The sequence below is a fragment of the Rhinoderma darwinii genome, chromosome 1 (assembly GCF_050947455.1).
Source record: "Rhinoderma darwinii isolate aRhiDar2 chromosome 1, aRhiDar2.hap1, whole genome shotgun sequence".
In the NCBI taxonomy this organism is placed as follows: Eukaryota; Metazoa; Chordata; class Amphibia; order Anura; family Rhinodermatidae; genus Rhinoderma; species Rhinoderma darwinii.
The window spans coordinates 534,232,372-534,249,300 of NC_134687.1; the positions used below are offsets into that span (position 1 = coordinate 534,232,372).

General features: G+C 41.8%; 1 protein-coding gene across 3 annotated transcripts in view; it reads left to right on the top strand.

Annotated features, from left to right (window-relative positions):
• The window catches only part of SKIC3 (SKI3 subunit of superkiller complex), a 194,232-nt gene that overhangs the window by 66,465 nt on the left and 110,838 nt on the right, over positions 1-16,929 (top strand). For all 3 annotated transcript variants that reach the window (XM_075837136.1, XM_075837145.1, XM_075837140.1), the window contains 5 exons: positions 1,095-1,348; positions 3,432-3,534; positions 4,164-4,340; positions 6,046-6,190; positions 9,418-9,496. In XM_075837136.1, the coding sequence (XP_075693251.1) occupies positions 1,095-1,348; positions 3,432-3,534; positions 4,164-4,340; positions 6,046-6,190; positions 9,418-9,496 (758 nt within the window). The remainder of the gene's footprint in view (positions 1-1,094; positions 1,349-3,431; positions 3,535-4,163; positions 4,341-6,045; positions 6,191-9,417; positions 9,497-16,929) is intronic.

Genomic DNA, 16,929 nt, shown 5'->3' on the forward strand with positions numbered 1-16,929 from the left:
TGGGCTCTGTGTCACTATCTACGAGGGCACTGGCACTAAGGCAGCTAAGGGGGCATTATACTGTATGGGGGCTGCTATGGGGGCATTATGCTGTATGGGGGAATTTGTTTGGGCATTCTACTGCATGGGAGAATCTTTGTGGGCATTATACTGTATGGGAGAATCTGTGTGGGCATTATACTGTATGGTGGCAGCTAGAGGGCATTATACTGTGTGTGGGTGGAATTAGAGGCGTGCCCTAAAAGAAAAAAACCTTGGTTGTCCCTATTTGTGATACTTGAAAGTTGGGAGGTATGCAATAGGCAGACATTCTGAGAGTGGATGAAAAGAACACCAGAGGGCGCCATAACAATTATCTAACAGAAAACCACTTTTTCTTTGCATACGTTATGCTAAATATCTGCCTTAGTGTTTCAATTCTTTACCAGATCTCTGCTTGCTGTCAGTGAATGAGAACATTTTTGTACAAAGTCTAGAAATCTGTACAAACCGGTACAGACCTAATATTTCTCACAGCTGAGGGTTTGATTGCATTGAATGAAGCCTAGAAAGTTACATAACTTTTCATCACGCATGGATTATGCTGTATTCACATAAAAGCCAGAGAACCCCTTTAACAGATTATAAAATGAGAACAGAACAATATAAAAGTTATTTTGTTTTTAAAACCTGCGTTGAATTATAAGTAAAACCCCCAATGTTGTAAATGACTGCATATTTTGCATATGTGGCGTTCATTCTTCACAAACCTAATGGCTTTGATGCAGGGAGCAGACAACAGGGAACTATTGATTGAATCCACAGTTTCCTTTTACTCCCTGACTTCACAGCATGCTTGATCTCCGCAAGCCGTTTCAAGGCTCGTCCTCACACTTTTCTGAAATAGTTATTTCCTCAGTCCTGTCATGTTAGATAGAGTCTGACCTCTAACAGAGCAGTAATTACTTTACCATTCATTCATATACTTGGTATGGGTCCTCCATAAAGGCTTTGTTTACCGCTCTCTGTATAAGCCATTTACAGTTTAAATATTTTGAAATAGACTCATTCACAGTAATCTTACTGATATATCGGTTATTCCTTTACTGTTTTAGCTTGCATGCTGCTCTGAGAGCCGATCCCAAGGACTCCAACTGCTGGGAGTGTTTAGGAGAAGCGTATCTGAGTAGAGGGGGTTATTCTACCGCTCTGAAATCCTTCATGAAAGCCAGTGAACTGAACCCGGATTCAATGTACAGTGCGTACAAAATCGCATCGATCAAACAGATCCTGGGCACATATACAGAAGCGGTAACTGAATACCAGCATATCATACGGAAGTCCGGAGAATATGTACCAGCACTGAAAGGTGGCGTCAAATGATTTCAAACCATTGAAGAACAAATGCATGGGGAAAATTCTATGGGTTTTCATGAATCGCTAAGTTTTGGAAGTTTTATTATTGTAGCATTAAATGAGCAAGTCATTTACATGTGTTTTTGAACTGTCAAAATAACTAAATCTCATTAAAGAGGCTCTGTCACCAGATTTTCAAACCCCTATCTCGTATTGCGGCAGATCGGCGCTGCAATGTAGATTACAGTAACGTTTTTTTTTTTTTTTAAACTAGCATTTTTGGCCAAGTTATGAGCATTTTTATATTTATGCAAATGAGCCTTTCTTAAGTACAACTGGGCGTGTTTAAAGTTATGTACAAGTGGGCGTGTATTGTGTGTGTAACATCTGGGCGTTTTTACTTGTTTTACTAGCTGGGCGTTGTGAATAGAAGTGTATGATGCTGACGAATCAGTATCATCCACTTCTCTTCGTTACCACCCAGCTTCTGGCAGTGCACAGACACACAGCGTGTTCTCCAGAGATCACGCTGTGACGTCACTTCCTGCCCCAGGTCCTGCATCGTGTCGGACGAGCGAGGACACATCGGCACCAGGCGACAGAGGCTACATCAACTTACCTGCAAACGCCGATGCTACTGCAGAATCAACTGTAGCCTCTGTCGCCTGGTGCCGATGTGTCCTCGCTCGTCCGACACGATGCAGGACCTGGGGCAGGAAGTGACGTCACAGCGTGATCTCTGGAGAACACGCTGTGTGTCTGTGCACTGCCAGAAGCTGGGTGGTAACGAAGAGAAGTGGATGATGCTGATTCGTCAGCATCATACACTTCTATTCACAACGCCCAGCTAGTAAAACAAGTAAAAACGCCCAGATGTACACACACAATACACGCCCACTTGGACATAACTTTAAACACGCCCAGTTGTACTTAAGAAAGGCTCATTTGCATAAATATAAAAATGGTCATAACTTGGCCAAAAATGCTCGTTTTTGAAAAAAAAAACGTTCCTGTTATCTACATTGCAGCGCCGATCTGCTGCAATACGAGATAGGGGTTTGAAAATCTGGTGACAGAGCCTCTTTAAACAATCACTTAAAGTGAATGTCCACCCTTAAACACCATTTTTTTTCCCCTCAAAATAGGTTCAAAATCCTTTACTCATTAATTCCTTAAAATATCTTTATAGCGGTTGGAGATTTGTAATTCTGATACTGAACTCTAAATTCCCTTCACAGACATAAATTTAAAGCGTAATATTTTGTCTGCCTGCAGTCACCACAAGAGGGAGCTTACTGCATACTTTTATACATACAGTAAGCTTCCTTTAGGGGCAGCCTATGCAGGGGATTTGGAGCTACGTATCAGAAAATTGGAGCTCCAACCCCCATAAAGATATATTAAGAAATTAATCCGCACAGAATTTTTTACTTAAAAATAACACAATGTTAAAAGATGAACATTCACTTTATAGCTCATGTGCATGGCGGAGCCATGAACACAGACCCTGTATGGCCACACACAAAGTCCCTGAGCAGTCCATATACCCGAGGCACTGTATTCTCCCCTAGTAGTAATAAGGGCTGCATAATACATATGTTGGAGTATACCACCATCTTATTTATTCAAATTCTGTGGGACTCTGTATATAATCGGAGGCAAACGGGTTTACAGTATGGGCCCATAGCAGTCTAAGGGTGCTGTGTTACAGATCTGTGTGCACGAGCCCTTACTCTTCCTTGGGATACATTTTAGAGCTTCCTCTGAATGTGTCTGTAATATTCATGATTAGCAAAAGAGTTTCAGATTTAGCTATATATTTTACTGCATGAACCACCAAGCTTTCAAATTCGAAGAAAAGTTGATAGCATGATCATAATCCATCATCACTTGTGGCCGGGAACCGCATACCAAAAAAACGCACACGGTTTACTGTGAATTGCTGAGGTTTTGCACACATATTGTTTGCTTCATCTGTACCTGTGCATTTGCCATGCGGTTCTCGGCTACGCGGCTTGCCCGCATCGTAATTCTTTTTAATCTTCTACACCCCGTTGTTTTTTAAGTGTTGAAGTGCAGCTTTATGTGTCTTGTAGGTCTAGGTGAGTGTCATCTCATGCTTGCAAAAGGTGTTCTTGCTGATTTCCTTGATGCCAAAGCTGTGGATTCTATAGAAAAGGCTCTTGAATACCTGGCAAGGTTGGTACAAAAAACGAATTTCCATCTCATTAACTCATTTCTTATGGATTATTTTGCACTTGACATAAACTACAGTATACTGTCATTCCAAAGCAGAGCACACATTCACAACCAAGGGATCTCACACAACAGTTCCAATTTCTTCTCTAATCTAGACAACCACAGAATTTAATTTGTCATAATGATCATTTTGCTGTATATAATATGTTAAAAAATGTGTACTTCATGTCTTAGGGGGAGTTCACACAGAGTTTTTTGACGCGGAAACCACGCCGCCAAAAAACGGCAGAAAATGCCTCCCATTGATTTCGCGGGAAAAAGAAGGGACATGCCCTATCTTCACGCGGTTATGCCTCTGACCTCCCATTGACATCAATGGGAGGCAGAGAAAGCTTATTTCTCAGAGTTTTTTGCCCGTAGCACTCAATGGGCGCGATCGAAAAATGACGCGAAAATCGGAGCAAACGGCGTGCAGCAAGGTCAAAATCTGCCCCAAAATCCCAAACGGAATTTTCCTCCTGCAAAAAACTCAGTGTGAACACAGCCTTGTATGGTTGTTTATTGCCCATTGTAAAGTAGGAAACGTTTTGCATTAAAACATTTATTTTTTATTATTGTATCAATTCCAGAGCTGTTCAGCAGCGTCCTGACCTTTTATGCCTGTGGAAACTTCTTGGAGATACTTGCACCTGTCTGCATCTGGTCTCTCCAGCCAAAGTCAGAGTTAATGTCTTGGGTGCCCTTGTAGGACAGAATACAGGTCCAAAGCTACTGAATAAATCTGAGATCTTGGAACTTGGTGGAAGGTAGGCGCTAAGTGCTAAATAATTGTTAGACTATGTTTCTGCACAAAATATGTATATTAACCCGTTACTGACCGCCCCATAGGGTTTTTATGGCGGCCACTAACGGGCTTTATTCTGATGCCAAAGACTTTTTACGGCGCTTCATCGGAATAAATAAACAGAGCAGGGAGCCGTTAAATCTCCCTGCTCTCAGCTACTGGAGGTAGCTGATGGCTGGGGGCATCTCTGCTCGAACGGGTGAGATCGATATCAGTATCGATCTCGCCCATTTAACCCCTCCGATGCGGCGCTCAATAGCGAGCGCCGCATCAGAGTGGTTTTGGAGAGAGGGAGGGAGCTCCCTCTCATCCCACCGACACCCGGCGATAAGATCGCCGAGTGTCTGTGTCTCCGATGGCAGCCGGGGGCCTAATAAAGGCCCCCACGTCTGCCTGTAGTAAATGCCTGCTAGGTCATGCCAGAGGCATGGCCTAGCAGATGCCTGTCCGTTTTACACGGACAGGCATAATACACTGCAATACAAAAGTATTGCAGTGTATTATAAATGCAATCGGATAATCGCATAGTGAAGTCCCCTAGTGGGACTAGTAAAAAAGTAAAAAAAAAAGTTTAATAAAAAGTGGAGGTAAAAAATTAAAAACCCACTTTTTCCCCTTACAAAATGCTTTATTATTAAAATACAAAATAAAATAAAAAAAGTTACACATATTTGATATCACTGTGTCCGTAACGACCCCGACTATAAATATATTACATAATTTAACCCGCACAGTGAACGTCGTAAAAAAATTGATGTTGTCTTTGAATCCAGCCTTAAAAAAAATGTGATAAAAAGTGATCAAAAAGTCGCATCTACTCCAAAATGGTACGGATAAAAACTACAAGTCGTCCCGCAAAAAAAAAGCCCTCATACAATTGTATCGGCGAAAAAATAAAAAAGTTATGGCTCTTCAAATATGGAGACACAAAAACAAATAATTTGGAAAAAAAAAGTGTTTTACTGTGTAAAAGTAGTAAAACATACAAAATCTATATAAATTTGGTATCGTTGCAATCGCAACAACCCACTGAATAAAGTTATTGTGTTATTTATACCACACAGTAAACAGTGTAAATTTAGGACGCAAAAAAGTGAGGCGAAATTGCAGGTTTTTTTTCTATCCCCCCCAAAAAAGTTAATAAAAGTTAAACAATAAATTCTATGTACCCCAAAATGGTGCTATTAAAAATTACAACTTGTCCCGCAAAAAACAAGTCCTTATACAGCTATGTCGACGCAAAAATAAAAAAGTTATAGCTATGGAATGATAGAAAAACTTAAAAAAAGGGCTTGGTCATTGAGGTCTAAAATAGACTGGTCATTAAGGGGTTAAAGACTTAAGCTCCTTGTATATATTAACAATTAGGCTCTGTTACCACACAAACCAGACAGAAGTATGCTAAAAGGACTGCATAAGTCTGGTCCAGGGAAGTCTACGCATACATCTGGTATGTACAGCAGATGATTTTTGTTGGTTAATACACCAGGTGTACACATTGGATTGGATATAAACCTAGTCATATCTGTGGTTTCAGTCATTTATAGTGTAAACTTTCACATATACCAAACACAGTGTTTTTTTTACATAATTGCAGATTGGACAACTTGGAGTTAGTAAATAAATTGAGAATTGAAATAATCACCCCTACTTTTTACTTTTTACAGGTGTTATGGTCGAGCACTGAAGCTTCAGCCCTCAGCAAACATATGGTGCGATCTTGGTATCAATTATTTCTACCAGGCACAGCACTTGCGTATTTCTGACCATCAAGGAAGTAACCAAAGTGATTTATTGGAAAAGTCAGTGCAGGTAAAGCTGTGGTACTAAGGGTTTTACCACCCCAGAACACCATTGTACAGCTTATACACAGTCAAGTCACAGTATTATGACCACCTCCTACTTTCGACGTTGGCAGCGCGTATCCAATGAAGGAAGTGATGTGTCGTGGGCTGGCTTGGTGGGTATATAAGGCGTGCGATTGGCTGTCTGAACACATATCACTCGTTGTTGCCATGGGTAAAAAGGGCGATTTATCAGAGATGCAAAAAGGGATGATTATTGGCTTTCGGGCCAAGGGTGGCAGTTTTTCTCAAACAGCGCAGTTTGTGAACTGTTCGCATGATGCTGTGGTGGGAGTGTATCGTGAGTGGAGAAATGGTACCAATGGGAATAACCGCCATCGGAACTGCGGAGCACCTTGTGCCATTGATGTGAGAGGTGAACGTTGGCTACGAAGGTGCGCGAGGGCCGAATGACACGCTAAATTGGTGCAGCTCATCGTAAAAACCAACCAGGGGGCTACCAGACGTGTCTAAAACAACAGTTCAGCGAACCCTACCACGTATGGGGCTCTGAAGCAGATGGATGCTCACTGCTCCTATGCTAACAAATGTGCATTGGAGAAAAAGGCTTAAATTTGCATGGCAGTATCGGAATTGGACCACCGATGATTTCCAAAGGGTTGCCTTCTCCGATGAGTCACGTTTTCTGCTTCATCGAACTGATGGACGTTGGCTTGTCAGGTGAGAAACATAAGAGAACAAATACCCTACAACCATTGCTGGAAGAAAACACGCTGGTGGCGGCATTCATGGCATTCTCTGGGCCCACTCATTCATGTGGAAGGCACTCTGAACCAATTTGGGTATAAATCCATCGTTGCAGATCATGTTCACCCATACATGTTGTTTGTCTTCCCTGGGGCAGGTGGGATCTTCCAGCAAGACAACGCGACATGTCACACGGCTAGAAATGTCCGCCAGTGGTTGGAAGAGCACGACCAAACTTCCAAGTACTTCCCTGGCCCCCTAATTCACCAGACTTGAACCCAATTGAGCATCTGTGGGACCACCTTGATTGTCTTGTTCGCTCTATGGATCCTCCCCCACGCACCCTCCAGCAAATGTGAGATACACTGCAGTCAGCACGGCTCCAGATACCGGAGACAACCTACCAGCACCTTATTCAGTCACTCCCAGCCTGTCTAGCTGCTGCCGTGCTGCACACGGCGGGTACACTGAATATTAGCTGGTGGTCATAATAATGGGACTCGACTGTGTATATTGATTCAATTATGTTCTACTGATTCTGATTTACAGCCTTTATTAGGCCACGTTCAATTGTGGTGTATTTGTTGCAGATATTCGGTGGGGTTGCCACACTGAAAATCCATAACAAAGTACAGTACACAGATTTTTTTTGGATGTACCGTGCATGTGACCGATTGTTATCGAAAGGGTGTAATCTGTGGCAAAATCCACAAACAAAACATTAATATTTTGCAGCAGATTTTGCAGTGAAAAAGCGGCATCCACAGTACTGCTGGTCATTACTGGAAATGATTGAGAAGCTGGTTGTAGAAAATATCCTAAAAAGCTTAGTCTCCGTTCACATCTTCGTCGCAGATTTCATCAAATATGACATGCAAAATAGTGCTGGATGCAGTGCTATTTTACTTGTCAAAATGACGAACACCCCACCAGAACCCAAGGGACCCTATTGTAAATAAATGGTATCCTTCAGATGTCCGTTGTATCTGACGTACGGTGGATCCAGCATAAAGTTGTGGGGTCTGTTATTTACCTGAAGGCACAATGCAAGTGTGAACATAGTCTTAGCTAAGTATTGCATTAGGACAGATAGTTTTTCCTATATTATTATACGGTGCCTGGTGAAAAGATTATACTTCCCAAAATGTAAACCACTAGAGCAGGCTATGTGAAAACCATGAGCCAGCAGGGAATGCTGGGAGTTATTGGTTCTAAAATGTGAATGCTTCTATAACCTATAATACAAGCTGGAACTCCGGATCTGTAAAAGACACTAACTAACTTTAATAAGGCAATGAATTTACAAGGTTACGCTACTTTATGTAGAATAATTCTATAAACGCTAAAATTGGTTTCAATAGTTGATATATGCTTTAATGGTATTTTCCCACAAAATACCTTTACAACCTATCTACAGGATAAGTGACAACAATTGGAGCGGCAGCGGTCATGCTCGACCGATGCTCCACTCATCGCCATGGTCGTTCGGATGAGGAGGAACAAAGGACTTGGGACCCCCGTTGTAGTGATTGGTGGGGCCCCTAGTGATACATTTTTCACCTATCCTGTGGATAGATATGTGTTTCGTCGCAAAACCACTTTTAGTGCGTGGTGCAGAATGCTCTTGTGCAGCATTCTAACCAATATACTGAATGGAACAGTTTCACTATGACTCTTGTATATTTTAGATCATCTTTGTGCTAAATTTAAATGATACTGTACAGATGTAGCAAAGTTTAACATGTCTAATACTCTGTTGCAGCGTGGTATCACACAACAAACATCATTGAGAAAGTCAAGTTAAAGTTTCTTGCCAAAGTGTTTTTAACGCGTTAATAGTCAACTTAAAGATTGCTACATCTGTACATGCATTTTAAAGGCAAACCTTTCTAGTCTCAGGTTCACCTGAACTTTGCTTATTAAGCCAATTGTCATCTTTTACTGGTAAAACATTAGAATGTATTTTAAAAATGATCTGAAACAGTGTAAAAAAGCTACTAATAACATTTGCCATCAGTCTATTATTCTAGGGGCTGCATGACATTCATCCCTTGTTGCCCTGCCTGGGAGAAAGGCAGGAGCTGCTGATGGGTTCAGCACAGTAATTTCCCCAATGGGGCTATTATGGTACGCAGTGTCACACCCCATATTGTGATAAAAGTTAGTTGAGAGCTTGTGCTGTTACGTTTGCCATCGTTTGCAGTTATAATAAAAGCTAGCACACTGCTTGGTGACCTAATGAATGCATTACATGAAACATTTCTGGCTTTTAGTACTTCATTACAGTAACACAACTGCGGTTTTGGGCTAAGTGGTTTTTGAGCTAGGATAAGTTTGTCTTTTCAATTACAGTACCTTTCAAGTCATATGGCTGAAACTTTAAATGTTGAGGTTTCCTATATGAAATATGCATCGCTAAAGGAGAGCTGTAAGTCTCCCAGTACAAGTCATTTTTTCTAAATGTATTTTCTATGTCCTTGCATCTAGTGCGTTAAGAAGTCAATCATGATGGACAGCAGCAATCACCAGTACTGGAATGCACTCGGTGTTATTTGTTGTTCTAAAGGTGAGATTGCTTATTCTTCTGTTAGTAAAATGTACACTTTTATTTCTCCCGTGTCATTGGGGGAAACGGAAGACTGTGGGTTATAGGCTACTGCCACTAGGAGGCGACACCAAGCATAAAAAGTGTTGGCCCCACCCCTACACAGCCTATACCCCTCCTACAGACAATGAGTTAATCAGTTTGAGCTTAGTGTCTGTAGCAGGCTGTCTTTTCTTATTTAAATTTTATGTATTTTTTTCCCAACTTTCCTCGAGGTTAGAAGATTATGTTTGAATGCAGCTCCTTCATAGACCTCTCTCCACCCACAATGGAAACCCATTTCCCTCTTCCTCCTACTATTTTCTTGTTCCTACCAAGGACCCCTTCCTACTTCGGGGGGTGGCTACTTTTCATTTGATGCAATTACGGAAACCCCCTCTTTTTACCTTGTTGTTTAACACCTAGCGTGGCCACCCGTTTTTGCCATAGTCTCTCCCTTTTTGGTAAATTTTTCCTTCTGCAATTTGAACTTGAGGCCTACTAGGCCGCATACTGCCCTTAACTCTGGTAGCGGCTGCGACCATGCCAATAAACTGCTTCCTCCTTGGTTGCACACTGTTCCTTCTGCACCTCAACTCGTCACGCAGCGCACGACTGTGGCCCAGCGAAGGCAGCAAACTCAAGCCCTTGTTCTTTGCGGCCTAGCTAGGCTAATAGTCTAAGCTCTTCTTAACGTCGAAGCGGCTAGCAAACCTTTTTCTCCGGTTTCATTATCTAATTTAGGCCCCAGCTCCAATGTGTTATGGATGTTTTTGCCTCTTTGCGTAGCCATTTTTTGCCTCTTTGCATAGCCATTTTTTGCCTCTTTGCATAGCCAGATGAGTAGGACATAATGAGGGAAGCCTGTCTCCACATCCCTGGTTCTTTGGTTCTTCTTTGCGACCCAACAACTTTAGGACGTCTTGCAGCATTATGGTCGGACCAGCCTGGCATTGAGCCGGTTGTTCATTCTTGCACAGCTATTGTGAGCATCAGGCCACCACATCACCCCCTTCCATAGGCGAACCTGTAACTGACATGACATTCCCCTCTTCCATAGACAGAGTAATTGTGTTTTGCAGTTTGCTCTCTTCAACTTGTCTCTGTCACTGTTATGGTTGCACAGTTGTTGCGAGCATCAGGTACATTACAACCCTCCTTAGGCAGAGTATTTGGGCTAACGCTAGACGCTGTATCTGACGTGGCTATCTGCGTGCTGTATCTGCGTGCACCAAGTAGCAACATTGCTCTTTTCCACAGCCGGAGTAATGGTTCTATTGCCAGAGCCCGTACCTGACATGGCTTTGCAGCTATTGCTAGAATCGGACAGCCACATTACTTGTTATTCTCATATTGCTGGATTAGTAGCATTTACAGAAAGCTTAAGAAGGCCAAATTACCATAGGTGGAGTACTGGGGTTATTGCTGATTAAACTCTTTATCTATACAGTGTACCCTTCTACATAACTTAGCAGCGAGACGTTCTGCCCAGTCTCAGTAGAGGCCTTTTTTTTTATTTGCCCTTAGGGCAACACTAGGTCAGCTAGACCCTCTAGCTGACCAATCCCTTCCAGGAGGCTGCCTGCTATACCTCAGTACCTCAGTGTGAAGGCCCCGTCACAATAGTGGCTGTAAAAATAGCCAGGTCTGATTCCCTCTTAGACCCTCAATCGTCAACTTAACTTCCCTTTACTAGAGGTTTGCTTTGACTCTTCCTCTCTTATTTAACTTGTTAACGCCGAAGGACGGCTATATCCGTCCTCTGCAGCTGCTAGTTCGCGCAGGATGACGGATATAGCCGTCCTGTGATGGCGCAGGTACTGACAGTGTACACACGCGATCAGGAGCACGGCTGTTATACACAGCCTGGCTCCTGCTGCAACTGCCGGAATCGAAGCGTGCTCAGATTCCGGCAGTTTAACCCATTAAATGCCGCTGTCAATAGCGACAGCGACAACTAATGTGTTTGACAGAGGGAGGGAGCTCCCTCTGTCACCCCATCGGCGCCCCCGCAAAGGCATGGCCTAATAGATTGCCTGTCAGTTTTAGGCTGGGTTCACACGACCTACTTTCAGACGTAAACGAGGCGTATTATGCCTCGTTTTACGTCTGAAAATACGGCTCCAATACGTCGGCAAACATCTGCCCATTCATTTGAATGGGTTTGCCGACGTACTGTGCCGACGACCTGTCATTTACGCGTCGTCGTTTGACAGCTGTCAAACGACGACGCGTAAAATTACTGCTTCGTCAAAGAAGTGCAGGACACTTCTTTGAAACGTAGTTTGAGCCGTTTTTCATTGAATTCAATGAAGAACAGCTCAAGATTACGGGCGTCAATGACGTCTCGCAAAATGCGAGGAGGAGCATTTACGTTTGAAACGACGCAGCTGTTTTCTCCTGAAAACAGTCTGTCATTTCAGACGTAAAAGCCAGTTATCGTGTGCACATACCCTTACACTGACAGGCAATAATGCTTTGATATACTAAGTATACCAAAGCATTATATATGCGATCAGCAGATCGCATAGTGAAGTCCCCTGGTGGGACTAAAAAAAAAAATGTAAAGCAGTTAAATAAAGTTTGTGAAAAAAAATAAAATAATTTACAGTCAAAATCAAATAAAACTTTGCCCAAAAAGTGGTTTTATTTAGTAAAAGTGTTAGTAAAAATCACACATACACATATATGGTATCCCCGCGATCGTAAAAACTTGAACAAAAAATAAACACATTAATTAAACCGCCGGATGAACGGCGTCCAAAAAAAACCGCAAAAAACCACGCCAAAATTCTCCCTTTTCTCCCATTCCCCCATAAAAAATTTAATAAAAGTTAATCTATAAGTCCTATGTACCCCAAAATAGTACTAATGAAAACTACACATTGGCCCGCAAAAATCAAGCCCACATATGGCCACATTGATGGAAAAATAAAAAAATTACGTCTCTTCGAATGCGGCGAGGCAAAAACAAGTAATTTTTTTCTAAAAGGATTTTTATTGTGCAAACATAGGAAAACATATAAAACCTTTACATATTTGATATCCCCATAATCGTGCCGACCCGTAGAATAAAGGTAACATGTTATTTACGCTGCATAGTAAACGGCGTAAATTTATAACGTAAAAATCAATTCTGGAATAGCTGCTTATTTTCAATTCTCTCCTAAAATAAATTTAATAAAAGTTAATCGATATATTATAAGCAACTAAAAATGCTACAATTACAAAATACAACTCGTCCCGCAGAAAACAAGCCCTTATACGGCTATGTCGACGGAATAAAAAAAAAGTTACGACTCTTTGAATGCGACCGTGTAAAAACAAAAAATAATCCTTGGTCATTAACGCGCAAAATGGCCCGGTCATTAAGGGGTTAAAAAAAAAGTACCTTATCCTTTGGTCCAAAGATTTGGCTTCTGATTCAGCTTCCAGACACTCTTTCATGGCCGACCTTTTTGCTGACTTGTGTTTCCTTGGTCCAAGATTGCGCAAGATTATCTCTGAGACTACTGGCGGCAAGAGATCTCACTTGCCCCATAATAAACTTCGATGCTCGGAGGACCGACCTCTGCATGATGAACAGCCCTCACTCAGGTTTGCTAGAGTTGAGTACAGGCTCCTGTTTTATAAGTCTCATCTCAGATGCATGAAATATGAAATAGGCGCTCCAGGATACAAAATAGAGCTATTTAGGTCCATTCCTCCTAGTTACCATGCTTTGAAGTAACTCCTCCTCCAAGGCATAATTGCCCCTGTTGCTTAGGAGAAGGGCGTATCTGGTCACCCCATCTTGGATCTAAAGCACCTCAGTTGTTTTTTAGGGTCAGACACTTTCAGATGGAGTCACTGAGGACATTGAGTTTTCTTTCTGCGGTGGACATTAAATATTCACATCCAATATGTCCAGTCTACCAGTTCTCCCTCAGGCTTTTCTTCGACCTGGTGTCTGCTTCTTGTGCCTCCCGAATTCGCTCGCCACACCCATGGCAGCTGTCAAGGCAATTCTCCAGTACCGGAGGATTTTGGTCATACCATACTTGGACGACATCCTGGTGAAGGCTTCCTCCCATTCTGAAACCGTTACAGCCTGCAAATAACTTTAGTCACTCTTGCCCCTTTCTCTCTCCAACCAGATGTATTTACTACAGTGTCTTTCCGGGGTCCTTCCTCCATTAAAGCCATTTCTTATGTTAAGTGTCACACTCGCCCACATTGTCAGGCATTCTGGCCCGCTGGGATCATCCTGCTCTTCTTCCCCTGGTGGTATATGTCCATTCCCCAGGACTGCTACTTCCCTATTCTTATCTTCACAGGACTCCCCTCCTAGAGGAGCAGTCAATCCCTTTCAGTTTGACAATGCCATCGCAGCCATCAAGGTGACTTGCAACTCAACAGAGTCAGCCAGGCTCATATTGTGGGTTGACTGTCAACATTTCGGCTCTATCTGTGGTCCAAATTCCGGTAGTGAGCTACTGTATAGTAGACTTCTTCAGCAAAAGACATCTTGACCCAGGCAAGGGTTTCCTTCATACTCTAGCTTGTGCAGTGGTCGTTTCCCTGGTATCCGTCCTTTTAACTGTACATCTCCCCTCTCCTGCCTCTTTTCTCTAAAATTTTTAGGTGGTATGAGGAAGAGTATATACTGTACAAATAATCCTGTTTTTTTCTGGCTGATTTGTAATGTTGTCTGCCACTCTGAGACGGCCTGCTCTCTCGGGTCAGTCTTCTACCAGTTTTTTTGAGTCACTATATTTGATGCCAAGACTTCTCAAACCACAGTCCTGAGATCTTGCGGTTTCTTAGAATGAATCTTCATGACCATGCTGGAGACCAGCAATCTCTTGTCGCGATTGTTCATTTACACCGAGGTTTTTTTTGTACAAGATCAATATGTATAGAAACACAGTACATTCAATTATTATTCTTCTGCCCTGCATGTTTGGATTTTTGGTTAAAATTTAGTTTATTCTATTTGGGAATACCATCTATCCAAAATAATATATATTTTGTGACAATCATAACATGCAGGGATAATTATTTATTCATTCAGTTATTTTATTTATTTTTCTGCTATTATTATGTATAGTAAAGCTAAATATTTTGTGTAAAATAGGTATCTCAAGAATTTATTTTGGGATTGCAAGTAAAATGGCTGCAAAAACCACTAGGATATTCTGTAAACCATAATCACTTTTGCAGCATTTACGATATTGGTGTTAAAATATTTCCTGAGTGACTAACCAGGAGATTTTCCTTTGATCCAGCGAAAATCTAATTCAGTAACTGGTCACAATTTTAAAATGGACTACTAAAAATATGTTTTTAATTACAATTAAGCACAATTATAGACCTGGATTGTCAGGGTTAACCTTTTTGCCTTCTCTGTAATATCGTAACATGCATTGCATTCATTCTGGTATGGATCGAGTGCTGGGTTTGACTTTAAATGTTTGGTGGAGTCAGTTGGGAGTTAGGTATCACTAAGAGTGCAGCTCACGCTCTAATTGCATAAGCGATGGAGGTTTAGCTTTGTTCTTGTGATGTCTCACAATGTACTTACACTGCCTGTCAAAAGTTTTAGAACGCCTCAATTTTTCTAGTTTTTACTTTAACACAGTTCTAGTTCAGCAAATAATGTGAAATGGTTTAAAGGTCAGTTAAAAGCATAAAAATAATATGAATTTTTAACCTCAAACGCAACAATAGTCTGAATTTCTGCAGCACAGAAAGCAAATTATGGTTTGAAATTGAATGCAAACTCTTCCTACAGGTGTCTCAACTATAGGAGATTGCTTTCAAACCCTCTGATTCTATATAACTAGCCTTGAAACATAATGGCAAGAAAAAGGCAATTAACAAAAGAAGACAGGCAGACAATTATAACCCTTAGAAGTGTAGGCCTGTCCTACAGAGAAATTGCCAAAAAAGCCAAGGTGGCAGTCAGTACAGTTTCCTATACCATCAAAAGGCACTTGGAAACTCTGACAGGAAGAGGTCTGGCAGACCAAAGGCCACTACAAAATCAGATGATAAGTTTTTGAGAGTCAACAGTTTGCGTGATTGGCACCTCGCAGCACAAAGTCTTCAAGCCCAGCTTAATGCAGCAAAAAATAAACAAGTTTTTATTTCAACTTTGAAGAGAAGACTTCTATCTGCAGGTTTGACAGGTCGAGTATCCGTAAGAAAGCCACTGCTAAGATTGCAAAATAAAAGAAAAAGACTTGCCTGGGCCAAGCATCACCTGCAGTGGACTACTGAAGAGTAGAAGAAGGTCTTATGGACTGATGAATCAACATTTTACATCTTTGGTACAACACGCAGAGTTTTTGTACGTCATCGAGTACATGTAAAGATGCTTCCTCAGTGTGTGACACCAACTGTCAAACATAAAGGAGGAAGCGTGATGGTCTGGGGCTTGTGCTGGATCCAGAGTTGCCAACTTGCACAGGGTTACTGGCACACTGTACAAAAAGGGCTACCACAGCATTTTGATGCGCCATACAATTCCCTCTGGGGTACGCTTACTTGGTCAAGGGTTCATATTACAGCAAGACAATGATCCAAAACATACTCCTAGGTTATGTCAGAACTACCTAAGAAGACAAGAAGAAGCCGGTACGTTTCAACTAATGGAATGGCCTGTACAGTCTCCAGACTTAAAACCCTATTGAGCTTGTTTGGGATGAACTGGACGGAAAGATGAAAACAAAGCAACCTACATACACTACCGTTCAAAAGTTTGGGGTCACCCAGACAATTTTGTGTTTTCCATGAAAACTCACACTTATATTTATCAAATGAGTTGCAAAATGACTAGAAAATATAGTCAAGACATTGACAAGGTTAGAAATAATGATTTTTATTTGAAATAATAATTTTCTCCTTCAAACTTTGCTTTCGTCAAAGAATGCTCCATTTGCAGCAATTACAGCATTGCAGACCTTTGGCATTCCAGCTGTTCATTTGCTGAGGTAATCGGGAGAAATTTCACCCCATGCTTCCAGAAGCCCCTCCCACAAGTTGGATTGGCTTGATGGGCACTTCTTGCGTACCATACGGTCAAGCTGCTCCCACAACGGCTCTATGGGGTTGAGATCTGGTGACTGCGCTGGCCACTCCATTACAGATAGAATACCAGCTGACTGCTTCTTCCCTAATTAGTTCTTGTATAATTTGGAGGTGTGCTTTGGGTCATTGTCCTGTTGTAGGATAAAATTGGCTCCAATCAAGCGCTGTCCACAGGGTATGGCATGGTGTTGCAAAATGGAGTGATAGCCTTCCTTATTCAAAATCCCTTTTACCTTCTACAAATCTCCCACTTTACCAGCACCCAAGCAACTCCAGACCATCACATTACCTCCACCATGCTTGACAGATGGCGTCAGGCACTCTTCCAGCATCTTTTCAGTTGT